We start from the raw sequence: 27693 nt of genomic DNA, 5'->3' as shown, positions 1-27693 counted from the left end.
ATGATCATTAGTAGAGTTTTCAATTGTTAATTATACATTAAGCTATGTATTATTGTTCATACTTGTTGATACATGTGTCTCAAAATCTTGGCCATCTGTTCAACATCAACAGCATCCACTGCCCAACGCTCCAGTGTGTGTATTGCAAGTTCAATAAGCATCTGCCACTGATCAGGAGGATGAATTCGGTGCGGATTAGAGGCAGCAGTAAGAACAATACATGCGCTTAGGAAAATCTTACGAGATATCAGCCATGTACCGCCATGACGCCCTTGGAAAGAGAGACGATGGATCATTTTGGCGCAGATATCGAGTTCTTTGAGCGCAAGGGTGTGTACTTGAGGAAAGACAGGATCATCCTGAGAACAGTGCAGCAGGTAATAAAAGATAGGGCGAAGCGTATACTCTTGCCAGAGGGATGCCCTGCCTTGAAGAGCAGATGCAAATTCCTCTTCTGGAAGTTTATCCTTTTCAAACTGAACTGCAACAGGAAGATGGTAATGCCTAAAACTCGGTGCGTCAGCTTGTATTTCACGCCAAGTCAAGTAGAAACTTACCACTGCGATATCTGTTGCTCAGATTCATGATACTGACGAATCAAGTATGTTGGGTGCTTCATCCAATACCCTTCCCCGTTTCTGTACAAAAGGTTCAAGGTCTCGTCGACCGTACGCCGGATGGATATTTCGGACAGGTAGTAGTACCACCCTCGCTCGTCGACAGAGCGTTGCGCTTCATCCTGATCGATATGCGATCCTTCGCTTCTTGGAGTCTGCCCAGTTCCAGCTAATAGGCCTTGTGGGGGTGTCGGAAGCGGCTCTGGGTATGAGAAACTCTCGAGGGCACTTGGTCGCAATCCTAGTTCAAAGACAAGCTCACTGCGAACTGATCAATACTCAACTATCGAATTTATTGGTGGAATTACTGACCTTTCTGCTCGAAAACAGGTCCAGAAGAGTCTCTGCTCTAGATGATAGTCTGCCGGGTTGTTTTGCCGAAAAGGTACCCGGGGTCTTTCACCACGCTGGCGCAGATGAATCTCCAGACGAGAACAGGCTTGTTGAACGTAGTACCACGCCCTCAACGGGCGAAAGGCAAATTTCTCGAAGATGGTCGCCAAGACAAAACACTGAATATCTTCAATAGTATTCCCAAGAAGACCCATCCTCTTTTGCGCCGCTGCATAGTATGGTTCAGCCCTGGGGCCCTGGTCGGGGTCGTCTCTTTGCTGAAGCTGCTCCCGAGTTGGCAGGACAAGATACTCATTTGGCTTTATCCAAAAGCCAGTATATTCAGCCAGAGCACATGACAAGAGCTAAAATTGTTAGATTGGTAAAATATGAAGGGAAGTGGCGGGCTTACAACGAGGCAGGATGAAGTGTCCCATTTCAGACCATTCTCTTCTGTCGTACGAGCATGCCTCATAAGTTGCTGTCCGTCCAGAACCGGATTTCGGGGATGTACATGTGCAAGAAACTTCCGGCACAGGGTGACAAATGAGGATTCATCAATGCCCTTCCCGGTACTGTTTGGTTTCTGTACACTGCTTTCTTGGTATCCCGGACTTAGTGGGAAGGAGTCGATGTGACGGGCATCGCTCGGGATAATGTTGCTGAGGGCCGGCCATTGAAGCAGGGATTCACAACGTAGAGCAGCAAAAGGAAGTCGTTCAGATTCGTGCGGTTGCACTTGTGATCGCTTTTGTGTTTCGTATTGTGCACCAGCAGAGAACCTTGTCCATGGGCTGCCAGCTGCAGGTGTTTGGGGGGCTTCGGTATTAATGAGTATAGGCTCAACATCTGAGAAAGGTCGAGGTGAGTCGTTGGTTTTCTGGAGTATCTCTTTGATTTCATCTAGGCGGTCCAGTATCTGACGATTGGAAACTGCATCTTCCACCCACTCATTTCCCATCTCGCTGTCTGCGTCTAAATAGATGCACTTGGCTCTATGTCGCACACAAAAGCCACAAGTTGGACGAACATTATCGCACTTTGTCTTACGGACACGGCAGAATTGACAAGCCGTCACAGCGCGTTTCCTGCGGGTGAAGTCGGTGGTGGCCAGTCGCCGCTGTCGTTTACCCGATCCTTGGGATTGAGCATCATCGTGATCTTGACCGTCTTGGGAGGTGGGCTCTTCTGGCGAGTTGCAGTAGAAGCCTGGCGATGTTGCAGATGTGGTCGGTAACACGGTTGTTGTACTTTCTCTTCTGATGGGCGCACGAAGGTCGAATGAGTATGACATTGGGATCCGAGAGTTTGTGCCGGTCATGGTGGACGTCCATTCAATTACTGGCTCTTGACATCCATTCATTCACTCATTCATTGACGGCGGAGGCGGGGAAGAACGGACGGAAGCCCGATGTTGGAGAAGCCGAAGCGGGCAAAGGTCGTCCAGAAGCTGGGTCTTCCGGCACCAAATTTTTTGTTTCAAAATCCATTTTTGGGGTATCATGGAAGACCATAATTGCCCACGGTACAGGGTGGAAGGTTGAAGGCGTCATCGCCTTTTGCCATTGCGGCATCGTCCCATGTTATGGATGTGATAAAGAGTGGAGTTTTGGTGTTGCACTACGAGTTTGAGCTTTTGAGTATATCGATCTCGATCTTATCAAGAATACATGAGCTTGAAAATATGTGGCATGTGTTCAAAGTGAGAGAAAATTTTAGGTTGCTGCATTGTGGTGATGTAAATATACCTACCTAAGCAAGAGGAGCCAACATCGTCAGTGTGCATATTCGTAGACCTGCCCGTGGTGTTTCTTACAAGTTAACATATCCGTATTGTCTCACATCGGGTAGGATGAACTTATGAAAATTGTCTAAAAATAAAACCTAGAAATGTAATTTAGATACAGCGACTGTGAAATCAAAATAAAGTGTGTATTCTTCTGGGAGATAATAGATAAAGCCTTTGACGGTCCCCTCACATACAGTGACATAACCCACTGTCGATTGGAAAAGGACTGTTAGGTACACCATACCTAGTCAAGCCGTTGCAGAGTACCTAACCTCATATAGACGGTTCGTGTGAAGTTTGGTGGTCGCCTGGCTGATCCCTACAGTTCGTAGCCAAGCAGTATGTACCATATCAACACCCATTCAGAGTACATAGTTCTCGGCGACGTGACTCATCAACCCAAACTTGGATGGTCTCCTGAGACATGCATTATTGGTTGGCGCAGGATGCAGAAAGCACCCCTTCGAACCAGATCTAAGACATATACCTACCAAGTCAATAGTAAGAAAACATCTGGAGTATGGAACCATCGGGCATTTGACAAAACATTGGAGTGAGACGTCGGGATCAAATATCCCGAAAATACGGCATTATCCATCGCTATGCCAGGATCATGCCCTTGACAATTGTAGCAGTTTGAGATAACTTCCGATTAGTACAACAAGGATCACAGCAGATGCTGTCAAGTTGTTGATCATGAATTTTGGCAATGGTCAGTCTTCTACTCCGTATGCAGCATCTAAACAGTCTCAAGAGAGTCTATCCATTGCAGCTGTTGGTATCCGATCTTGCCCGCTCTGAGATCGCATATACTGACTGGCTTTCTCAGTAGATTAAAAAAAAAGGGGGGGTTTCTACAATATCCGATCCAGTTTAATTCAATTGTATCTCTACTTGTCTGAGGCAGCCCGATGGGATGGATAAGACGGGATAGTATTGCCCGCTCGTTGAAGGTCCTTCCATAAACGGTTCGCCGGGTCCACCTTCCAGATGCCCACTGAATTTAGCGATCTCCGCACGGGCCAAACGTCCCGGGAACGGCATTCCCAACCCGCCGGGTGGACTTTTTGACTCCGTATTACACAACGCTCAGGGCAGTTTCTTCAATTATTGCCAACTACGATCCGAAAACATACTACTTTCAACAGAAATTTCAAGGCAGCTGCGTATAGGAAATCATACTGCCTGGAACTGAAATCCAGAGCCCGAGGCATCAATTCTACTGCCTACCTGCGGACACAACCTCACCAGATCCTTGTCATCAAATCTATCGTTCAAGAAGGTTGCTGATCGTGCTGGACCTTGTCAGTCTCCGCCAACTACACGAATGGTTTGTGGTGTTGATTGGCGGGCTCGAAAAGACCCTGCATTGTCACCTCTAGTGGCTGACGAGCGGTGACAGAACGATGCCGGCCTCATTTTGCTTAACGCAAGAGACACAAAGGAGGAGGCTTGTCAAAAGATCTTGCGCGAGAGCCCCGTAACCCCGGTGCCGGGTGATATGAAGTATTCTGTACTAGGAAGTACACTTGATAGCCGGATCCCGTTGATACCACACTATGGCATTCACGTTCTGCACATCATACCTTGCATTAGAAACGAACTATACTCTTTATGGATCGTTGATGCCTCGCCGTGAAGAGTCATGGGCAACCTGATATCAAAGGAACTTTTTTCAATTCTGCTAGGTTCCCAACAACGGACCTTTGTAGGATATCTCGCAATCACATCCTTGCCCCTCTACCAACCCCCCCAGACTATTTTCTCTCAACCCTGTTCGAACGGTTCCTCGAAGCACTAAGACTATACTCGATCCAAAAACCGCACTTCTTGATTATCTAACCGAATCTTTCTGACGTTGATTCAACCCACTCACCACGGAGTTGAAGGGTCCCCGTCTTTTTTTTTTTTTACAAATCCTTGAAGCGGCATCAGCCAGCTTACATGCGTAAGGCGTGACTGATTTCGAATCTTTTTAAAAACCTGTGCTGGATCCTTGTCTATCTCTCCCTCCTTTTCCCTCGTTATTTCGGAGCACGTCAAATGTATAGACTGTTTCTAGCCTGGCCCTTTTAAGATTTTACAACTCGACTGAGTATAACCACCAGAAACAACGATAACAGAGGGTGGCGACAAAGATTATATTCTGGCGTTCTTTGCCATTGTTTTTCACGACTCTTCTTCAGCAAATCTGCTCAGAAAGTCTCAATCATGAGTGTACCCAATAACGTCGATGTGATTTTGACTGGCACAGGCCTTGTTGTTGTAGCATCGGCCACTACGCCTGCTCTAGCCACCGCCGTCACCCAACTACGGAAGCGTGCTGCACGGGACAACTTCTATGAGGATGCCGATGGCAAGAGTACGCCTGAAAGCTTGGCCGCTTTTTCGAACCGTCTTCCCAAAGTTTTCATCCTTGCCCTGTCCGCCGTTGGTCTTGGAACATCAATTGCAATTTCAGTACTTCACTCGCTCTCGCAGTCAGATTCGCTCTTGCTCAAGAATTGGCTCATTGCTGGGGCATGGGTGAGTATTTTGGAATGGAATGGCAATATGCAATGGTCACTGACGTTCTTCTCTAAATAGGCTCTTATTCTTCTCCATGCCATCTCCTTGAGTGCCCATCATGCGCCTGTAAAGGTCCACGATCTTGGCCTGTGGCTTTTTGGGTCTTCTCTCATTGTTGCCACCATTACTGTGCCCCAATTGATTAAGGAGGCTCAGTTTTTCACTCGAAACAACACAGTGGCTCTTGTTCTTCGTGCTGTGAATGTTGGTGCAGTCGTCCTTCTCTGCCTCTCCAGTGTGCTACTCCCACGCCGACCTGATGTATTCTTCAAAGGCAAAAAGGTCGACGAGCAATGGACTGTTTCTGCCTTCAGCCGCTACACGTGGTCCTGGGTTGACCCCCTCCTTTCTTTTGCGGTCAAAAAGAACGATCTGGATGCCAGCGACGTTCCTCATGTAGACCGGACGCTGAGAGCTGCTGATTTGAAAGAGGACTGGCTCGCATCGAAACCTCAAGGCAGTCTCTTCCGCTCCCTGTTTTGGGCATACAAAGGCTCCTTTATGGTACAGCTCTCCCTTACTGTATTCCGAAACATCCTGGCCTTGTTACCTTTCTGGACCATGTTGCGTGTGATCAACATTCTCGAACAGCGCGATGTAGGACTGTCCGGAGCATCCAACTTGGAGCTCTGGATTTTGATTTTTGCGATGGCTGGCTTTAATCTCTTAGATGCCGTAAGTACTTCATATAAACTTGTTCCCTTATACTGATGTGTCAAAGTGGGTTGAAGGATGGGTATTCTGGTACTCCTTTGCGAGCATTGCTCTCCCTATCCGTTCGCAACTGTCGACACTGATCTTCGAAAAATCGCTTCGACGCAAGAACGTCAAGTCCGCGGATAAGTCGAAAGAGTCGGATGAGCCACAGGGCCACGCAGAAGACAAGGAAAATGAAGAAGATGCAGATGACGGCTCAAGTGTATTGAAGTCTAGACAGGCAATCGTCAACCTTGTTGGTGTCGATGCGTTGCGAATCTCGAACTTCACGGGTTTCCAGTTCCTGATTATCAACAGTGTCTTCAAGCTCCTATTTTTCTCTTTTTTTTTGGTTCGCCTGATTGGATGGATCCCTTTCACAGCTGGTTTGGTAGCCTGGGGTCTTACTCTTCCCGCCAATACCTACTTCTCTCGAGAATTGCTATCCAGATCGGATAAGTTGATGAAGCTCCGTGATGAGAAGTTAGCTGTGGTCAACGAAGCTCTTCTTGGAATGAGACAGATCAAGTTCGCCGCCCTGGAGAGTCGCTGGGAAAAGCGCATCTTGGCTATGCGAGAGAGGGAACTGAAGACATTATGGGGACTTTTTGTTGTTGATACCGGTCTCTTTGGATGCTGGGTCGTCAGCCCCATTTTACTTGCTGCGACATCTCTTGCTGTCTATGCTGTTATGAACGGTCAACTTTTGCCTTCTGTTGCCTTCGTTAGCATTGGAATTTTCAAGGCTTTGGAAGTCTCGCTCGGTGTGTTGCCAGAACTCATCACGATGGGAGTTGACACGTTTGTCTCCTTGAAGCGAATTCAAACATATCTCAATGGCCCCGAGATGAAGAACACACTTTCCGAAGGCACAGATGTGGCCTTCGAAGACGCGTCTATTGCCTGGCCCGAAGATGACGAGACACCTGACGAGGATAGGTTCATCCTGAGGAGTCTGAACATAAGATTCCCTGCTGGCGAACTTTCAGTGATTTCTGGAAAGACAGGTACAGGGAAAAGTTTACTTCTTTCTGCCATTCTTGGTGAAACTGATGTATTGGAGGGTTCTGTTTATGTGCCTAACACTGTTGCCCCGGAAGACCGTCGCGATGCCCAAGCCAACCTCGGCGACTGGATTATCCCCGGATCTATTGCTTATGTTAGCCAAACTCCTTGGCTCGAGAGCGCATCTCTACGTGATAACATCTTATTTGGACTCCCTTTTATCGAGGAACGCTACAACCAGGTCGTTGATGTGTGCGCTCTTAAGAAGGATCTGCAGATTTTGACAGATGGCGACAAGACGGAGCTCGGTGCAAACGGTATCAATCTGTCTGGCGGTCAGAAATGGCGTGTCACGTTAGCGCGGGCTATTTATTCACGAGCCGATATCTTGGTGATGGACGACGTCTTTAGTGCTGTCGATGCACATGTCGGCCGCCATATCTTTGAGAAGTGTGTCACGGGCGATATTTGCAAGGGACGTACTCGAATCCTAGTCACTCACCACGTTGCTTTAGTGCAGTCGAAGGCCAAGTATATAGTAGAGCTTGGTGAAGGTGTTGCTCTGCATGCTGGTTTGATTTCTGACTTTATCAAGGATGGGACCCTGGAGGAGATTTGCCAGCACGAAGAGACTGCGCAACAAGCTTCTGGAGATGAGACGACTGATTCCTCAACGGCTGTCAACTCCGAGGAAGCTTCCATCACAGACCCAGCCGAGAATAATGAGAACAATGCGCTGCAGAAAGTGCCGTCCAAGAACGCTAAGCAGTTCATACAGGAAGAAGTTCGGGAAAGGGGTGTTGTTAAGAAGCATGTCTATCTGACCTATCTGCAAGATAGTGGCGGCGTTGTCCTTTGGAGCATTTGTGCACTTGTTTTTCTTGGATATGAAGTTGGCATTCTTGGTGAGCATTATAAATCTATGGTCAAGTTTACTGCTAACATTGATATCAGGTCGAGCATGGTGGCTCCGAATTTGGACTGGTGATGTCGACGAAAGTATTTCAGTTGGCAGCATCCAGCAGCAACATGGTCACGCCTCAGTATTCTCTCTTCAACATTTCCCGTACTCCTCCGCGCCCGAGTTCAGGGATAGTAGGACTCACTATGATTTGAAGTACTACTTATGGATCTACATTGCCATCTCCAGTGCTACTGCAATTATTGGCACATTCAGGTTCTTCTGGGCTTATTTCCTTGCTATCAAAGCGAGCCGATCACTCTTTGAAAAGATGCTGTTTACTGTCCTGCATACTCCTCTGAGATGGCTCGACACTGTTCCCGTCGGCAGAATTCTAAATCGATTCTCGTCCGACTTCAATATCATCGATAACCGTATCACTATGGACTGGACTCAGTTCATCTCCAACTTGCTATCCCTGGTCGGTGTCTGCGTGGCCGCCTTCTTCGCGTCCGGTATCGTGATCCCCTTGGCTATAGTTCTACTGGGGCTTGGTATTCTACTGGGTAATAGATATCTTTATGGCGCACGACCACTAAAACGACTCGAGAGTAACTGCAAGTCCCCAGTCTTCGAGCTCTTCAACGCAGCCCTTGCGGGTGTGTCGACAATCCGAGGCTACAAGAAGACACAGGTCTATATTAACAGGATGTATGAGAAGCTTGATTCGTGGAGCATCATCACCTCTTACATGTGGCTTGTGAACCGCTGGATGGGTCTACGGATGGGTCTTATTGGTACATTATTCTCGACTATCGTCGGGATAATTGTTATTGTGAGCCCTAATATGGACGCTGCCTTGGCTGGCTTCACCTTGTCTTTTGCCATGGATTTTGCCGAGAGTATCCTCTGGACCATTCGAAACTATGCTGGTATGGAGCTGAATATGAACTCAACCGAACGAGTTGTCGAATATACCGAACTTGAGACCGAGTCGCTTGAGGGAGAGAAGCCTTCTGCCGCGTGGCCTACTTCCGGAACTATGGAGATCAAGGATCTCGAGGTTTCATACGCTCCTGACCTTCCACCAGTACTCAGGGGAATCTCCTTTGACGTCAAGAATAACGAAAGAGTCGGTGTTGTGGGGCGTACAGGTGCTGGAAAGTCGTCTCTGACTCTGGCCTTGTTCCGATTTTTGGAGGCCCGTTCTGGTAGCGTCACTATCGATGGCCTGGACATTTCCAAAATTGACCTGCATAGCTTGCGATCTCGCCTAGCCATCATTCCTCAGGTGTGTATATTCGCTTTTGGTTTTACTACATACAGACTGACATCTTCTCAGGATCCTGTCCTTTTTTCGGGAACAATCAGATCCAACCTTGACCCATTTGAGGACAATACAGATGATGAGCTTCGCGAGTCACTGGGCCGCGTCCATCTTGTCGACTCACAGCCAGTTACACCCACTAACGAGCCAGCCTCTGCGGCGACCTCGACACTTGCTGCCAAGAATACAAACATATTCCGAGATCTATCAAGCCCAATCTCTGAGTCTGGCGGCAACCTATCTCAGGGTCAACGACAACTTCTCTGTCTGGCTCGTGCCATTGTGGCACGGCCTAAGATCATGGTACTAGACGAGGCCACTTCCGCCGTCGACATGGCTACCGATGCCCTTATCCAGCGCAGCATTCGAGAGGAGTTTACAGACAGCACACTCATCGTCATTGCACATCGTCTGAGCACCATCGCTGACTTTGATCGCATCCTAGTCCTTTCAGACGGTCAGGTTGCAGAGTTTGGGACTCCCAAGGAGCTTTGGCAACAAGAGGGTGTGTTTCGTGACATGTGTGAGAGCAGTGGAGAGAAGGAAAAGCTGAAACAAACGATATTTGGCTAGATGATGAAGAAATTTTAGGACCTCGATTATAAACAATAAAAGTACTGAATTTCGCATAACCTTAGCATGCCTTTAGATTGGTTATCTTTTGCCCCTTGGTTTAAGAACAAGTATTTTCTTGTTCCCCGAGGCAAGGGTATCAGTAGAGAAACTTCCCGATATTTGAATCGCGAATTTCGAGTCGAGGCATTAGCAAGGAAGATCATTTATGCCAAGAAGCATTTCTTTTCACTTTAGAGTGTATGGCTCAGCGTCACAAGTTTAACTCGGAACAATCGTCCAGAAGGACATAGGGATCAACAAAAGAGCATGGAAGCATATGCATAAGTCGAAAGCAAATAACTGCGAAATTTGATTTTAGTACTAATCCTCGAAACAAGCAGCTGATATTTGTTCAAGTCCTAGATCTTGGTGACACCGAATTCATGCCCTGGGTCAAACATTCCTGTTTCTGAATAGTAGATCTCCCATAAATTAATCAGGCGGTCCATAATATCTGGGTTGCTGTCAGCGAGATCGTGCAACTCGCCTGGATCGTTCTTCAAGTTGTACAGCTCCCATTTGTCTTTTCCCCTTGGTGCGGTCATGTACAAAGCCTTCCAGTGACCCTCCCTGATGGCTCGAAGACCGAACAGCTCCCAACCAGTGATCTCCTTTTCCTCGTCATGAAAAGCTGGAGATTGGTCTTCAAGATGTAACACCCATGAGGATCCCCTCACGGGGAATACTTCTCTGCCTCGGAATTTGCTTCCTGGTAAGGGGATGCCCGCCAAGTCAAGGACTGTCGGTAGAATATCCATGACCGTACAGAATGAGTCGGTGTGCGATCCGCCAGCCTTGGAGAAAGGAGGATATCGAACAAGGCATGGACATCTAATACCGCCTTCAGTGATCCAAGTTTTGAAACCTCTAGAGGGCGCCATTGACGCGCATGCCCATTCAGGACCATACCAGATATATGAGTCTGCCATTCCCATGTTATCAATCGAGTTATCGTAGTATTTGTTGATGATCTTTGGGACACTTCCAACACTGCCCATCATGGGAACAGCTTCGAGCATAGCCCCTTCGGCTCCGTTGTCTGACATGAAGAGGACAAAGGTGTTGTCTAACTCATCAATAGAGTCGAGATAGTCTACCACGCGGCCGACATTGACGTCTATGAGATCTACCATAGCGGCATAGACTTCCATTTTCCTCGCCGACTCAGCCTTCTCCATGGGTGACATCTTATCCCAAAGTTCGACTGTCACGGGTGCTGGTTCTGTGTCTTCAGAGATGAGTCCCAGTTTGACGAGATTCGCCAACCTTCGTTTGCGCAAGGCTGCTGGTCCATCGTCGTAGATACCCCTATATTTCTCGATTGTCTCGCGCGGCGCCTGCAGAGGCCAATGAGGTGCAGTGAAAGGTAGATACGCAAAGAATGGCTGTTCAGTGTCTTTGCGATCTTTTAGGAAATCAATCAATTTTTCGGAAAAGGTAGTTGTCGAGTAAAATTCGTCGGGGATATCTTTTGGGTTTTTCCGATCTAAGAATCTGTCGTCTTGCATCCAGAACTTGCCGGCGTTCATGGGTGTGAAGAACCCGTGAGCTGGGTCGTCGAGTTGTGGTTCATAGTTGTAGTGATTACAGCAGCCTGATAAGAAGACATAACTGTTGTCAAACCCCCTCCCGTGAGGGGATGTCTCGTTCGTCGTTCCGAGGTGCCTGGCGACAACATTTAGTCATGGTTTTGAGGCTGCCGAGTCGCTCTCAACCTACCATTTTCCAGACATAATTGTATGATAACCAGCATCTTGGAGAATCTCACTAAGCGCAGCAACGCGGAAGTTGAGGTATCCCTCATAGCCAGGCCTGTTTTTGTACTTATCCATAAACCTCGCCATGTGCTCGGTCATCTGGCCCAGGCCTGCAATGTGGTTGTCCGTTCCAGAGAACAGCATGCTCCTAGTTGGAGAGCATGCTGAAGCCGTATGGAAATTGGTCAGTCGCACACCAGTCTGCGAGAGGTGGTCGAGATTTGGAGTCGCTATCTCAGAGCCAAAGCATCCAAGGTCACTGTAGCCCAGGTCATCGGCGACGATGACGAGAAAGTTGGGTCGCTTGTGGGTTGGAATGGAACCCATTATTGAGATAGATTGTGAGGTTGACAAGACAGCCGCGGTAGAGCAACAGAGAGGATTTTGGGGTAATTATCTACATTTGGTTTCTCAATCAGGGGTTATCTACTTTTATTGACTGTTTATGGAGGGTTCATCGGAGTGTGGAGTTGACAGGATCAGCTATACACACTTGATAATGGAGGGTGCTTGAGGTCCACTTAAGGCCGTCTATCCGCGTCTTCTCCGTCCATACATCCCACTGGGATGTACGAGGATGTATCCAGCTTTATAAATGCTTAAATAGGAATATGCCACAACCAGCATAGGCTGGACATACAGTATCAGCCACTGGCCTAAATGAGAGGAGTCCCAGAGGCCCTCAGCACTGAACGGCCCCACTCCGAACGTCTTCCGTCATCTCCGTCCCGGCATAGACGGAACCGCCTCTCCGCGTCGCCAAAACAACCTATCGAACTCCGAAATGCGGGGAACCTCTAGCACGCCATTGACTTTACCAGAGATGGGCGACTATCGAGTTCCGGGTTCATTTAACCGAAGCTGAGACCACAGCCATACCTCCGGAAAACACTTACACTCGTCAATGATGCCCGTCCAACATCAAGGATACTGTACAAAGCCATGTTCCATTCGCGTCCTAGATCATCTCGCGTGATCGAAACCAGTTCTGGCGACAAGAAGCTTCAGTCTATGGCCACAATCGGCCGTCATGTATAAATACGAGCATGTATAGTCTTTGGAAACCAAGAGTTGCATCCAGGCCAACAACTTGATGATCCGAGATTCTGAGCAACAAGCAAGCATGGCCCCTCCTAAACGCACTCGCGGGCTCCTTGCCTGCTTCAATGGCCGCCTCATCTATGCTTGTGGCATGATTGCCTTGTCGCAGCTCAACTTCGGCATGGACCAGGCTGCCTTCAGTAACACTCAGGCAATGCCTTTCTTCAAGAGACAGTTCGGAACCTTTGATCAAACCACTGGTACATACGTTCTCGAGACGGTCTTCCTCTCCCTCTTGAACAGCATCCAATTTATTGGCTTTGTGTTTGGTCTCGTTCTTGGTAACCTCTTCAGCCGTCGCTTTGGCCGCCGTCTGGCAATGTTTCTCATGTGTTTCTGGGCTTTGATATCCGGAGTCATCTTGATTACGTCCAAGACCCCGACTCAAGCAATCACTGGTCGTACTATCACATATGTTTACATCGGAATGGAACTCGCCATAGTCCCTGTTTTACAGTCAGAGCTTGTTCCCGCAGAGGCTCGCGGCTTTGTCGTTGGTACTTATCAGTCTGGTCTTTTGGTTCGTCTGAGATCCTTTTCCTTCCTGGTGTTTCATTTCTCTAATGTCTCATCTAGTTTGGTAGCCTTATCATGTCTATTATCTGCCGAGGTACCAGCGAAATCAAGGGACATGCTTCCTGGAGGATCCCCTATGGCCTTTTCTTCGTGATTCCTTCTATCCTCGCGGTGGCTGTGTGGTGGATCCCCGAGGTATGAGAACTACCATGATGGCTACCGGATTTCTCTAATTCTTCCAGTCTCCCCGTTGGCTATTGACCCGAGATCGCCAGGATGATGCTCTCAAGTCCCTCCGACTGCTTCGACAAGGGGCATATACCGACGACGAGATCGAGCATGAATTTCGAGAGATGCAGAATGCTCTCAATAATACTGTTAAAAGGGGCAGTTTCATAGATATGTGGCGAGGGAGTAAGCTAACTCCAACTACCAATTCCAGGGATATGACATTTACTGACGACCTCAGCGAATCTCAAGCGAACTTTGATCACAGTCGGCGTCAACATTTTTCTTCAACTCACGGGTCAGAACTTTGCTTCCAAATATGGCACAATCTTTATCCAAAGTTTGAAATCGGTGAACCCTTTTGTTATGTCATGCATCAACTCTGCGCTTAATATTGTTGCCGTCTTCTTGACACAGTTCTTGTCCGATAAGACAGGACGAGTGTTAGTATTGCCCGAGTGTTCACATGTAACAACACCAGCTGACGTGATTCGATAGTCCCTTGATGGTAGCCGGAGCAGTCCTTCAGACAGCCAGTCTTATGACCATGGGTGGGCTCGGAACTGTGAAGAATCCCTCGCAGAGCATTCGGTCTGCTATCGTTGCGACCGTCACCCTCTTCGGCATCGGATTTTCCCTAGGATGGGCACCTCTCTCACACGTTGTAGCCGCAGAGATCCCCACGACCGGTCTACGCGATCTCACATATGCTGTGGGAGCGGTCTTCAACATTGTCATTCAGTGGGCTGTTGCTTTTAGTATTCCCTACCTCATTGACCAATCGCATGCTGGCCTTGGGTCTAAAGTCGGCTTCATATTCGGAGTGACTTCGTTCATGGCGACATTATTCTCGTGGTTCTGTATTCCTGAATGTGGAGGTAAGACGTTGGAAGAAATCGATGAGCTGTTCGCTCGAGGCGTTCCTATTCGCAAGTTTCGCACATTCAAAGTTTCATTGGATGCAGAAGCCTCGGATGGTGGTGATGAGCTCGCGAAACCCGGTAAGGGCAATGTGTCAGAGACAACACATACTCTTTAGGGTTCGGCGTCGATGAAGGCTAGATAAAGTCACAGATATCCTCAACAATCGGCAAAGTCAGGAGGGGTATGGCCGGTGGATGCACCCAGGGCAAGTTTCTATGAGAGCCAAATTCACAAGTCAACTCAAATGAATAATTTTATTTTTCTTGACTATAAGTAGCATAAGGATGGAATACTGCTGGTGACTCGCGGATAAAGGCATCTGGCTACTAAGGTGGCTGGTTGGCTTATTAGGCAGATGCCGATGTTACACTCATCAACCAGGCCGCTGCTGTGTTTCTAGATGCCGCCACGCTGCATACCTATTCAGGGAGGTGATGGTGGGCTTGTTGACCAATGTTTTATGTCTTCAACTTAATCCTATACTCTGTACGTAAATAGATGATCCTATCCCACAGCTGAAGACAAAGATAACATTAACGGCACAGACGGGTAGCGAAATTATACGTCCATTCCCTGACCGTATTGGCGATAGCTACCATGAATGCAGCCCAGTCAGGTCGTACAACAATAATCTTCAACACAAGGAACCTAGTATATCTACTCCGTATCCCGTAGGAGGGCGGATATCCATGGTTGTCATGGATATCCATGCCATTCTTCTGTAGCCGGAATCCTGAGAGCTGAAAAGAGCCCATCTGGTCTCCATAGTGATTGAGATCAGGCCATTGGTAGCCATGCAGATGATCAAAACGAGCAATGTGATTGGCTAGTTGAGCCTGAAAGTCTTGTTCGCCGTGAGGCTTTCCCCCACTTGCTAAGGTTAGACTCATTGTGATAACTCACTACTGGTAATCAACTCGCAACAAGTCGTTTGTTTACATGGGTACATATTTGAGGATATGTATGCCTTACTGAGATACAAGGAAAAGGAACTGTGATTGAGCCTTTGTTTCACATGAGCAAGCCACTGTGCTGCCAACAGTGGCGGCTGGTTTCCGGATGTGTCCACATGCATTGCTATGCAGTGTAGTCTATCCATCTAATGCCAACGTGAACTTTGTTACATGCCCAGTAACAGACCCAAGGGGGCATTTGGTTTTTCCTTCTGGTCCTTTTGATGACCGCTCGTGTTGGGTACCTATCCTGAACTCATCCCCTTTCTTCTTCAGGGCTGATGAGCTTTGGCCCCCATTTCGTTTGGTGCTACTTGGCCCGGCTCAGTTGTCATCGACACCTGATAGACCGTCCATAGAACCCCAGTAGAGCCCCTAGTACACGATGCAGCCGCTCTGACAACCACTTTAACTACACTGGCGACAGGCCTGAAGAATACTCGGTAATACTAATAGGCACCCTAAAACTCGGCAGAGTCGACTAATTCCTTCCATTGGTTTACTAGCGCTTGGTTTCGGCGCAGCTGTCTTGGGCCACCACTGATAATCCACTGCTACAGCACAGCCTAAAACAAGATCTTGCCCTGACAGAGGTGCGTTGTCCCCTCTTGACATGCATAAATCCATGAATTCGATGCTGCCACTCATTGGATCCAGATGATCCATTTGATCCATTCTCCATGTGTGTGATCGCCCGCGCGTCCGCCGCAACTCATTAACCTCTACTAGGTAGGTAAAACTATCCAATGCGTCAAGCTACAGTACAGCGCCTTGCATATTTTAGTTAGGTAGGTATTCGACTGAGTTTGGTGACACGCCTGAAGGTGCGCCAAAACACCCTGTGCCTCGTGCCTTGTTCCTCGTGGTCCTGAGTGTCAGAAAGTCACAGTCGCGGTGACATTGGCAGTGACAGTGACAGCAAAGTGATGCGAGCCCCGTTTCTGTTTCTGTTTCTTGGAGGTATCGCCGGAATAAACCTCAATCGTGCACACCGTTTGGCTCATTCTTTTCCTTTTTCTCTTTTTTCCGTTTCCCCCTTCTTCCAGTCCCTTTTATTTCTTAGATCCAATCAATCAGCAACGCTAAACTTCGACCCCCGATCTCTGTTGTTCTCTCCAGCTCCTACTTATCTCTACCTTACTGTGCAGCTTGCCTTGGCGTCTAATCAGAGGCTTTCAAAGGTCCACACCAGCTCCAGCCTGGAGCTCTAGACTACTCTCCACCATCAAACCCACCCGCCGTTGTTACTCTGCTTTTGGCACTACCGTGCCAATTCCATCAGTGCCGACAACCTCGAACAATTATCCGGATTCACCTTCGCCTTATTTTCTTCTTCGCACACCCACTCTAGGTTCGCATCATCTCATCGTCTTCGACCATTGATCTCGTTCGTATTCGGGCGTGGGAGCCACAGAGCTCTTCAGTCTCTTCTCCCTACCTCACCTATGCAGCTTCTACCCCCGTTTGATCACCTAAACATATCAACACGATGAAAGCTGCTCCTCTAATCATCAATTGGCATGACCAGAATGCCCCCGTTTACTCCGCCCACTTCGAACCGTCTGGAAAGGGGCGTTTAGCCACGGCTGGTGGTGATAATCATATCAGAATATGGAGGGTTCTGGTTGATGGGGAGGACCGTAAGGTCGAGTACCTTTCAACCCTTTCAAAGCACAACCAGGCTGTTAACGTTGTTCGTTGGGCGCCCAAGGGTAAGGCTCTCCTATCCTCATTCACAATTTACTCTGCTCACAGCTTTATTTTCAGGCGAACTTCTAGCCTCTGCAGGCGATGATGGCAACGTGATCCTCTGGGTACCAAGCGAAACACCCCAAACAGCCTTCGGATCTGATGCCCCGGAAGACAAAGAGTCTTGGAGGGCAAAGCATATGTGTCGTTCTAGTGGCGCGGAGATCTATGACTTAGCCTGGTCTCCAGACGGAGTGTACTTCATCATCGGCAGTATGGATAACATAGCACGAATCTACAACGCCCAGACAGGTCAGCAGACGACTCTCAACGACCCGATCACCGTCAGCTTCTAACACAGCAAACAGGAACACTCGTGCGCCAGATCGCCGAGCACAGTCATTATGTGCAGGGCGTCACATGGGATCCCCTCAACGAGTACATCGCGACGCAGTCCTCCGATCGATCAGTTCATATTTACTCTCTAAAAACCAAGGATGGGCAATACACCCTTAGCGTAGACGACAAGACTCCTCGACTTGCCAGCCATATCAAGGCCGATCTTCCTCCTCGACGAATCTCTTCGAGCAGTCCTGCTCCTCCCGACTTTGGCCATCGCTCTTCGCTTGCTGTCCTTGATTCTGCGCCTTCTATCGGATCACCTGTGCCTTCTGCACCCGGCACGCCTACTTCTTTCGCGCTTCCCATGAACCCGCCCAGTGTCGTTAGTCATAGCCGTCGATCTTCGTTCTCTTCTCGTCGATCTGTATCTCCAGCGCCGTCTATGCCTTTGCCGGCCGTCATGCCTATGGACCCCTCTCCGAAACCATCGTCAACGTTGAGCAGCGGGTTGGGAATGAAGAATGCGAACCTCTATGCCAATGAGACGCTCACTTCCTTTTTCCGACGACTCACATTTACACCAGATGGCAGCTTGCTATTAACCCCATCGGGACAGTACCAAAACCAACACCAAGCTGAAAGAGACGCGAAACCTACTTATGAAGTGATTAACACAGTCTACATATACACGCGTGGTGGTATCAACAAGCCCCCAATCGCCCATTTGCCGGGTCACAAGAAACCCTCAGTCGTGGTAAAATGTTCTCCGATATTCTACACACTGCGGCAGTCTCCTCCTGCCACACGCAATATCACCATTGACACATCATCTTCAGAGGAGCCTATTCCAGCCCTTCCAGAACCTCTGTCGAAGCCATCCCCAGCTCCTTCTGTCATGGATCCACCTCCTCCACCCTCTACCGCATCAGACACAAAGGCATCAAGCTCAGATACGGCTTTAGCTGCATCAGGCCCAAAGCCTGCCTTTTCCCTGCCTTACCGTATGGTCTACGCAGTGGCTACACAAGACTCGGTCCTACTTTACGATACTCAGCAAAAGACCCCTATCTGTGTTGTCAGCAATCTTCATTGCGCTACCTTCACTGACCTTGCATGGTATGCTGGAGTTTCTATCGTCCGTCAACTGTATAGATTGACTAACAAAACTACTAGGTCAAGCGATGGTCTGACTTTAATGATCTCGTCTTCTGATGGTTTCTGCTCAACACTATCCTTTACAGCTGGAGAACTGGGTGAAGTCTATAAGGGTGAAGTCGGTCCGCCCAAGTCCCAAACAGGGACATCGTCTAATCAAAGCACTCCCATGCCTACCCCAACGACCGCGTTTGCTCCACCTTCACCCTTTCCTAACGGCTCGCATCACCACCATCGCAACTCCGCGAGCTCTTTTACTGCCCCTTCACCTCCGCAGTCAGCTTCAATTCTTTCTCAACGTCCCTCTTCTCCTGCGAGATCGAATTCGACGTCTTCAATTGCGACTATCACTACACAGGCCAGCACTGTGCCTGCAGCCGGTGTTGTCACCAATCCACCTCTGATTTCCGGCAATGTTCCAGGCATTGCAGCAGCAAATTCTGGCAAGGTGACTGGTGTTCCGCTCACAACACCTCCTGAGACTCCTCGAAGTACTACGGGCAGTGTTGCGGGCACTAAGCGCGACGCCAGTGAAGGCGAAAAAGAAGACAGCAAGGAGCCAAAGAAGAGGCGAATTGCTCCCACTCTTGTAGAGCCCAAAATTTAGGCTTCCAAGACGTGCTGGAAAGGGGTATAGTACTACTATTTCAAAAGTATGGTTTGTCTTTGTTTCTGCAGGGATAGTGTTGGGTGTGATTTGGTCTTCACAGTTATGTGGATCCGCGATTTAGCAAGCATGGGTTGGCGTTTGATGAGTCTGGTTGAGACGGATTGATTACATGGGATTATGGCGAGGTAGTCGGCCTGGCCAGTCTACGGTATATGATATCCGCCAGGTATCAAGGTAGACGAGCTATACAGCCATGCACTGCGATGGGAAAATGGGAATGTGGCACAAGCCTAGATATTATGTAGTCTACACAATAAATTTTGATAGTCTATTCAGACACTGCGCGTGTCTTGTCTTCCCTGGGGGGCTGTCATTTCAGCACTGGCTTCCAGCCTTTACGCTGAATAAATTTATCCACGCCCTCGTCTCGGAGAACATCAGCTCCTAGCCGTCCTGTTAATACACTACGCTCATGATCTGGCCCCCGGACGTAGAATGGGTATGACAAGCGTCCGTTGTCATTCTGTTTGTTCTTAGTCTCCGTGCCGTCTCCGAGTTTCCAAACTGAGCGGTTCTTGATTATTTCTTCCACAAACCCACAAGCCGGGCGGTCAAGTGAAAGATACCATCGTCGTTGGTGTACACTACCGATGGTATTAGAAGCCCCCGTATACGCATTTGTTCTGCGGACCTCTTCGTCTTCAAGCTCACGTAGCTCACGCTCCATGGCGGAAAGGTCGTCTGCATCGGTTCCCGCATCAGTGTTTGGAGGGACATCCTTACTCGCATCACCCTCACTGTCCTCATCACTTGTCTCAGGTTGCGTCTCTGCCTGGGCATGACGACGTCGTCGTTTCCGATTTGTTTTTTCTCTCCTTACTTTACCGGCAACATCTTCTGACCTGGTTAAACGAATGTTTAGAACATATGGATCTGGTAAGCGCGATCCATGCAGTCGAATGCGGATTTTACGATTCTGAAAAGCGGCGTGCAGAAGAGCTTGCTGTGTTGGCGCGGACGATGGACCTGGTGAGGACGCTGGAGAGGACGGATCAGTCGTTGGGGCATGCTTGCTTTGACGGGGGAGGATGCTATATGTTCCCGAGTCCCAAATGAGAAGTGATCCGGTTGAGGCTGAGGCAGTCTCAATGAGATGATTCTATGACAATATTAATTCCTTTGCTTCTGTAAAGAGAAAGACACCGTACCCATAGGCAGTGAATTCGCGTCTCTGTCGCGTTGCGATTCAATCGTGTACTCTGAGGGTCGCCAGGGAGTCCATACATGATCGCCCAGCTAACGCTACTGGTCTCATTGATCTGAAGACGGAGGTCATAGTGCGTGCCAGCAATTGGGTGGTCATGTTGATGAATGACGAAATGAGCGCCTGCAGAGCTTCCAATGTTTTCGGTATAAAGTGAGCTATATGATGATATGGATAGCGGCGATGGGCTTGATATATGCCTGGAGAGATGCGCTTTGAAATGCGCAAGATGGTCCTCTACAGTGGCTGATCCCGATTCTATGTCAGCAGTTGTTGGTAGCTGTGAAGGCGATGGTGTGTCGAGTGTCCATTCGAGATTTCTTCTTTTGATAAATGGATTAGAAATGAAGCCAGGGCTTGGTTGTCGCTTTTCAACCATGGTGTATGTTGTGTTGTTTGTTGTTATACTCCGTGGTTGGGTTTCTGTTACAGTAAATCATGATGATTGGGTCTCGATAGTTCTTCTTTATGTAAGGTAGTTCAACAAGGTGGCTTGGATGATTGCTTTCATTGTTTTTCAGGGTTTGGTTTGAAACCTAGAACAAGCTTCCTGTATTCTCTGTTTATTTTTCGTATACGTACATAATACGTTATAATCGTCTTGTCGTACAATGTTCCGTGAGGAAGCCAAAATATGACGATGTGGTAGGATCAAAGTATTCACACACAATAAGAGCAACTCGGTCTTCGAGGCTAGAAGCACTAGAACACCAAAAGGTAGAACAAGCAAGCAAGACAGACTGTCACTTAATGTGAGTACTATGTGTATATCTGTTACACTCATCATGGTTTGATTTGGTAGCTTTCATTCTGTCCGTATCATATGCCATAGGGTAGGCTGGCAGGATGGCGGCGGAGATTGACGTAAGTTTAGGTAAATCACTACCTACCTACAGTACCTACCTAGCCGCCCTTGGAAGCAAGTCGCCTATGTATACCGTAGTCGATTGGTGTGGCGAAACCGGAAAGCATCAGCGTCACATGGAAACTTACCTATGACCGGCAACAACGGCCAACGGAAAACGGAAAACGGTTTGATTATAGTGACATAGGCGATTAAAGGAACATCACTTAATGACTCGACTAAACTTCGCGAGCTATTGCATCAGGAGGAACGTAAGTACTCGCAAACTCATCAATGAAATGCCCAAGTATGTATTAGTATCAGATCATCAAACATGATCAAAATCTCAAAAGTCAAAGGCCCTCTCCTCTTCACGAGTCGTATTGCCTTAAAAAGGTAAGAATGATGAGAGTCGGCGGGGCCTAGTCTGCCGAGGTCTGGCTTCTGGTTCGGCCCCATTCGCCCCCCGGATTTTTCTTCCCTTTTAAACTTGAATGCGCCTGCTCCCAAGTCTACGGCCGGCAGGTACATGTAGCCTAGGTTAAGTTAGGCCCCACTAATTTTTATCTCTAATCAACTCCATCTTTCTCGGCTTTTCCTCTGCGACAATCTCGTCTCCCTCCTCCTTCTCATCACCTCCACGCCCACGCCCACGCCCACGCCCATAACCATCGCAATTCCTGCGCGTCTCTAATTCTTGAGAGATAGCGGCCCTCTCAGTCTTATCAGATCTCGGTCTCGGCGGCTCTTTTCCCCGTATCCCGAGGCAACTCCGTTGTCCCCGCGCGCCGCGGTTACGCTAACTGGGGCTGCTGCATATAATCACGGAGTCAGTCTCCGATTTTGCGTCCGGTACACTTTCCGAGGTCCACCACCAAACGTCACGAGGAGTGGCCAACGTCCAAGACCAGTCTGCTTTACTAGGAGGCTCAACAATTAGACTACTCAAATTCTGACACTGTGATACCGTTTGCCGGTACTCCATTGTCCGAACCCGGCTTGTGAACTGTCCCTCCTTGCTATAACAAGATAATATCATGGCCTCTCCACCCAAGCCCTGGGAGCAGCCTGGCGCGGCTGCGACTGCTGGTAAGTCGCATTCATCAATTCTTCTCTTTTACCTTCTCCTTTTCCCATGTCTTTTGCCAGTCACCTTCTCCTGACTCCCCGCATCAAAGAGCCTTCCTACTCACTATACACTAGCAGCCTCGCCTATCTCATCGTCAGTTGCATCAGGAACTACAACATCGATCACCGATCCGTCTTCTGCCCCTCCGCTTCCTAGTCGACCTTCTTCTCTCACATCAACGGTCAATCAGAACGCTGCCAATTACAGCAGGATGAATTCCTCGCCGTATAGTTCAATGGGTGGCGCGTACTCGTCACCATACTCCAGCCCATACTCGCGATTTGGCATGGGTGGTATGGGCGGCATGAGTGGCTACGGTAGCATGTACGGTGGAGGGTATGGTGGCTATGGAGGAGGCATGTATGGTGGTATGGGCGGCGGTATGTACGGTGGTGGCATGGGAATGCCAGGCGACCAAAACAGCTTGACCAACACCTTCAACAACAGCACTCAGGCTACCTTCCAAATGCTCGAGGGTATTGTCACGGCTTTTGGAGGCTTCGCTCAGATGCTTGAGAGCACCTACATGGCTACTCACTCCAGCTTCTTCGGTAAGTTCTTTGGTGTGTGATGGGTCAACCAGAGAGTCAACTAAACAGTTCTTAGCCATGGTCTCTGTCGCTGAACAATTTGGTAACCTAAGGGATACTCTGGGCTCCGTGCTGGGTATCTTCACATTGATGCGCTGGATTCGCACATTGATTGCTAAGCTTACTGGTCGACCGCCGCCCGCCGATGCGACTGCCCTCACACCAGCTGCATTTGCACGGTTCGAAGGTCGTAGCGTTGGACCAGATGGTAACCCACTTCCTGCGAAGGCTAGCAAGAAGCCTTTGCTCTTCTTTGTCCTGGCTGCCTTTGGCATTCCTTATCTGATGTCAAAGATGATAAGGACGCTTGCTGCTTCACAAGAGCAGGAGCAGAAGCGTCTTCAGGCCCAGGCCATGGAATCACAGCAGCCGGTCGACCCTGCTAAGCTTGAGTTTTGCCGACTCACCTTCGATTTCCTCCCTCAGCCTAACACAGGCATGGAGCTCGAGGCGAGAAAGGGTGATCTTGTTGCCGTCCTAAGTAAAAACGATCCCTCTGGTAACCCCAGTGAGTGGTGGCAGTGCCGATCCCGCGACGGCCGCCAAGGCTATCTTCCATCTACCTACCTCGAAGTCATCAAGCGCCCGACACAAGAGCCCAAGAAGATCAAGGCCGCGCCTAGCGAGAGCAGCCGTACAAACTCCCTAACTAGCTCGATTATCCACCCCGAGGATGGGAAGAGTGAGTATGCTTCTGCTGACGGCATGCAGAGGAGCCACTTCTACTCGTAGAATGCTGTCAGCCACATTGAAAGCGTTGATAATCACATATAAAGACGACAGCTGTACGATTCTGTCTCGGATATTGCAAGGGTGCATTGGTGATTGGATCACAAAAGTCATCACGGAGTTGTTGGATAGGTTTCTCACACACATTGTATTAGTTCCTAGCGTTCGAATGGTTTCGTCATGTCCTGCGATACCTGGGGAAGCATAACTCCCATAAAGATACATCTATATATTTTCACTTGTTAAGTAATTACCTCAATGGCGTTCCTTGGGCATGAGATTGTTCGGGGTCAATGCTCGTGCGACGAATTCGGTCAAGCATATGCAAATCTCAGAGCACTCAGCATAAATTCATGAACCGCGCAGGCAGACCTTCGAAATAATCATGGCAGCAAGGTCGAAGATAAGCCAGGGGTTAAACCCCGGAAGTTTTAATCATTGTTGATTTCAGCGTTGATAGTACTGCTCAACAACATAGTTATCTCGCAACAGCTTGCGCCGAGTCGAAATACATTCGCGGTGGTTCTGTGTATATTTATCTGATCGATGCCAGATCAGACTTTTCGTTATGACACAAGTTTCGGGTTCACATCCCCGTTTCCCCCTGTAAACAGGACCTCCTTCTTGAACCCTTTATACAGATATCAGTCATCCATGCTTTGTGGCTATCTTTGCCCAGTTTCCTAGATAGCAAATATGCGCACGAAAAATCGACCCTTTTCGCCTCAAACAATTATTCACAAGTCCCCTTCTGCGCCGCCCGCCTGTCTAATGCCTTGCTGTTTAATCGTTGTTCAACCCTCGGCCTCGTACGCGTTGGACTTGTGCTTGGGCTGGAACTTGAACGTTGGGTGGACGGGGCCAAGGAACATCTCGCTGTGAATAGCTGGTTAGCATACCGACCCATTGTGTATTGTAACAGCGCCACAAAAGGATTAACATACCTGATTTTGATCCAGTCCCTGAAGTTGTTAGACGCCATAAGCGTTTCCATCTCATCTCTCCCCTCGTACTTGGGAGGTCGGTCATTAAGGCACGGTGGGAGATACTCTAACAAACCAATAGGGACATATCGGTGCGTAAAACTGAGCCACTCGAGAAGGAAACGGCGAGTGAATCCAATGCCGAGTTCATCGGAACCCCAGGCATCAAGGCCATAGCGCACAAACTTCTCGATGTAGCGGAGACGCTCGCTAGATGACTTGTCGAGGTATTGGCCCTTCTCAATCTCTTCAAAGAGCCAAGGCTTGATGAGAGCCCCACGGCCAATCATGACGGTATCGACACGAGCCTTCTCAATGTGCTCATAGTACTCGATGTGCGAATAGCAGTCGCCGTTACCGAGGAAGTACATGCGGCCATCCTTGGCATTAGGAAGGCTGCTGGCATCGGGCTCAGCGATGGTGTCACTCAGGTTGTCCTTCTGCTTGTTGTAAGTCTTGATGAGCGCGGCGCACTCGCTGATGTAGCCCCAGTCGGCCTTCTTAGTGTATCGCTGCTCACGGCTGCGTCCATGAAGAGTCAGGGTCGCACATCCAGGAGCACCAAGTCGTTCTCGGTGCTCTCGTGCACCAAAGGCCAGTTTTCCAATAAGCTGAGTAGCTGTAGGACGGGAGTTTCGGATACCAGTGCGGATCTTGGCTGTGATAGGGACCTCCCCTGACACAGCGTTCATCCCCCGAATCATACGTTCCAATTTGCCTGAGTTTTCGAGAAGCGCCGATCCACCGCCAGACTTGAAGACCATATCAATCGGACACCCGCAGTTCAAATCGATGAGGCGAAGGTGAGGGCAATAACGATTCAGTACGTCAGCAGCCTTGGTAACAACCCAGTGGTTGTTTCCGGAGATCTGGGCACCGAACTTGATATCTTTAGAGTGGTCGTAGTCATCAAAGATGGGGACAGAGCCTGGGTTAAACTTGGGAGGTGAGAGCTCTGACTCGTGAACCTTGAGAAGTGTCCAGTCGGCCTTCGTTCCCTGTATGAGGGGCATACTCAATGCCATCTCCGAGTATGTGAGCTGGGCTCCAAGCTCGACGCAGAGTCGACGGAAGGGCAAGTTCCCTTGGGTGGTGAGAGGTGCCAGGGTTGGGGTCTCTTGACCGAAATAGAGACGGCGCTTCTCGGAAGGCTTAAAGGGGGGGTCGACGAAGCGGGCACGTAGATCTTCGATGCCCTCGGTAGACTGATTCTTGCGACGATTCATAAACTCTTCGCTCAGCTTGGCTTCCTTATTGAGCCAAGTGATGTACTGGTCAGATCGTGTAAAGTCGGTCCGCTTGCGGTTGAGGTCAATTTTTTTATCCATGCTGACGACGTTGAAAATAGAAGGTCGCTGCTCCTCGGATCCTTCATCTTTAGGCTCACCGTTCTCGCCGCCTTTTGCTGAAGTGCTCATGAGCACCAGCTCTTTTCGGCCGTCTTCGTGCTCGATTTCCTTCATGTGGCTCTTAACAAAACGGCACTTCCAGCCCGAAGGGCAGTGGCCATGTGCCTCGAACACGGGACATTTGCCTTCGAAAGTCTCAACATCACCTCGGCGGCCTTCCTCAAGATACTTTCGAATATCATGGCAGAGTCTGCATCGGTCACCAAACTTGCATTCTCTGGGAGAAAACTCGGGATAGAAGGCTCGACTGTTGCAAAGACGAAAGGCATCGTCAAATTTGCCAAAATCGCGCTCTGTGTTCTGTCCCTTCTTCTTCTTCTCTTTCTTTCCCTTGCCTGGCTTTCGATCGCCATTCTCAGCATTTCCTTCGGCAGTGCCACGTGCCTCAGCATCGTCATCGTCGTTCACAGCATCATCGGACGCATCTTTCTGAATTGACATGTCTACAAGATACCTTTGATTTGTCAGTGTGTCTCTAGAACAGTTCTACTGTGGGCTTCTCACTCTTTCTTGATAGGGGCAACTCCCTTGTTGCGCCCATCAACGTACTCGGTCTTGGGGTCCGGCTGTGGTCTCGAGACCTCATTCTCCTTGTCGCCATTTGTGGATTGCTCATTCTCCTTAGGAGCGGGTGCATCGTGCAAATCCTCTCCTGGGACAGATTGAGACGGGATCGAATCGTTAACCTTAAGTCTCTTCGAAGCCCGCTCTTCATCCTTTGTCGAGGTTATAATATTGCTGGCATCAACTTCAAGTTCTGCATGCGCCTTGCCTGGGGAAACGCCTCCCATATGAGCGTCGTGTTGCTCACTCATGGTCAAAGCCGCTGGAGAATGGTCAGTCTCTGGGACAATGCATGTGCTGAAAGAAAATTATGAGCTCATAAATTCGCTATGAAGAATAAGTAAAGGATTGATGAGCGGAGTGAGTCTGTGTAAGAGAGAGGAAAAGAGAGAAAGGTTGAAATGGAAGGAGAGAAAGAAGTGCAAATATTTTTCTCGCTGCTACAGTACGTGAGCAAAAAATGGCTTACCTCCTACACTGCTATACACAAATTAATGAGTGATTGTTTTTGACAGTGCTCGTGCAGTGCCAGCTGATGAAAAGATCAGTTGTATCAAGATCTACTCTCAAGTGCATACTGTCCCTAGGTAGGGAAAAAAAAACCTCGATTGTTGGTGTAACTAAAAATGCACTAAATTCCCCTAGACCTACTCCGTATTTCTAGGTCTTATGTGCTATGAGGTCAGTGAGAAGCCGAATGTATCAGGTACGTTAGACGCCTGAGAGCCTCATCTCCGCACTTGATGACATGGGCCAGGCCTCGCTGAAAAGTACCCTCAGGGAGTAAGAAAACACTAGAACTTAATATAGGTGTCAAAAATAAACTCAGCTAAGAATTTCCTACCTAGGTTTATACTAAACTTAGACAAGTTACCTAAATATTTTTGTCACTTAGGATCAAGGTACTGAGTTTTCTTTCCTCCCCTAGAAGTGTTACAGAACCAACGGCAAGAAACTTCAGGCAACGCTCGCAACAATTCAATTCAAGTCGCAATTCAAGTCCAAAAAAGCAAATTTTATCTTATTTTATCTACTATTATTGGCTAGTAATTCTT

The 27693-nt window shown here is 48.7% G+C and overlaps 8 protein-coding genes across 8 annotated transcripts; 4 read left to right on the top strand and 4 right to left on the bottom strand.

The window, feature by feature from the left end:
• Positions 1–56: 56 nt before the first annotated feature.
• Positions 57–2271, bottom strand: J7337_001445 (uncharacterized protein; the record flags this gene model as incomplete). The annotated part of the gene is made up of 4 exons (XM_044819186.1): positions 57–504; positions 558–878; positions 930–1315; positions 1363–2271. 4 exons carry the CDS (start codon positions 2269–2271, stop codon positions 57–59), a joined length of 2064 nt encoding a protein of 687 aa, XP_044686888.1.
• A 2679-nt stretch (positions 2272–4950) lies between these two features.
• J7337_001444 (uncharacterized protein) lies at positions 4951–9809 on the top strand (the record flags this gene model as incomplete). Its single annotated transcript, XM_044819185.1, has 5 exons — positions 4951–5265; positions 5326–5982; positions 6029–7913; positions 7963–9200; positions 9252–9809. The coding sequence occupies 5 exons, from the start codon at positions 4951–4953 to the stop codon at positions 9807–9809; spliced, it is 4653 nt and encodes a 1550-aa protein (XP_044686887.1).
• A 401-nt stretch (positions 9810–10210) lies between these two features.
• J7337_001443 (uncharacterized protein) lies at positions 10211–11935 on the bottom strand (the record flags this gene model as incomplete). Its single annotated transcript, XM_044819184.1, has 2 exons — positions 10211–11516; positions 11571–11935. The coding sequence occupies 2 exons, from the start codon at positions 11933–11935 to the stop codon at positions 10211–10213; spliced, it is 1671 nt and encodes a 556-aa protein (XP_044686886.1).
• A 796-nt stretch (positions 11936–12731) lies between these two features.
• On the top strand, positions 12732–14492 carry J7337_001442 (uncharacterized protein; the record flags this gene model as incomplete). Its single annotated transcript, XM_044819183.1, has 5 exons — positions 12732–13229; positions 13286–13420; positions 13468–13639; positions 13695–13896; positions 13952–14492. The coding sequence occupies 5 exons, from the start codon at positions 12732–12734 to the stop codon at positions 14490–14492; spliced, it is 1548 nt and encodes a 515-aa protein (XP_044686885.1).
• A 2327-nt stretch (positions 14493–16819) lies between these two features.
• Positions 16820–19123, top strand: J7337_001441 (uncharacterized protein; the record flags this gene model as incomplete). The annotated part of the gene is made up of 4 exons (XM_044819182.1): positions 16820–17042; positions 17098–17331; positions 17388–18477; positions 18535–19123. The coding sequence occupies 4 exons, from the start codon at positions 16820–16822 to the stop codon at positions 19121–19123; spliced, it is 2136 nt and encodes a 711-aa protein (XP_044686884.1).
• A 373-nt stretch (positions 19124–19496) lies between these two features.
• J7337_001440 (uncharacterized protein) lies at positions 19497–20412 on the bottom strand (the record flags this gene model as incomplete). Its single annotated transcript, XM_044819181.1, has 2 exons — positions 19497–20285; positions 20335–20412. 2 exons carry the CDS (start codon positions 20410–20412, stop codon positions 19497–19499), a joined length of 867 nt encoding a protein of 288 aa, XP_044686883.1.
• Positions 20413–22271: 1859 nt separating this feature from the next.
• On the top strand, positions 22272–23685 carry J7337_001439 (uncharacterized protein; the record flags this gene model as incomplete). Its single annotated transcript, XM_044819180.1, has 3 exons — positions 22272–22323; positions 22438–22914; positions 22970–23685. 3 exons carry the CDS (start codon positions 22272–22274, stop codon positions 23683–23685), a joined length of 1245 nt encoding a protein of 414 aa, XP_044686882.1.
• A 791-nt stretch (positions 23686–24476) lies between these two features.
• Positions 24477–26889, bottom strand: DUS3 (tRNA-dihydrouridine synthase 3; the record flags this gene model as incomplete). The annotated part of the gene is made up of 3 exons (XM_044819179.1): positions 24477–24558; positions 24627–26528; positions 26579–26889. 3 exons carry the CDS (start codon positions 26887–26889, stop codon positions 24477–24479), a joined length of 2295 nt encoding a protein of 764 aa, XP_044686881.1.
• Positions 26890–27693: the final 804 nt, after the last annotated feature.

This window comes from Fusarium musae, chromosome 1 (genome assembly GCF_019915245.1).
Source record: "Fusarium musae strain F31 chromosome 1, whole genome shotgun sequence".
NCBI classification, from domain to species: domain Eukaryota; kingdom Fungi; phylum Ascomycota; class Sordariomycetes; order Hypocreales; family Nectriaceae; genus Fusarium; species Fusarium musae.
This window is presented reverse-complemented; position numbering and strand designations above follow the sequence as displayed.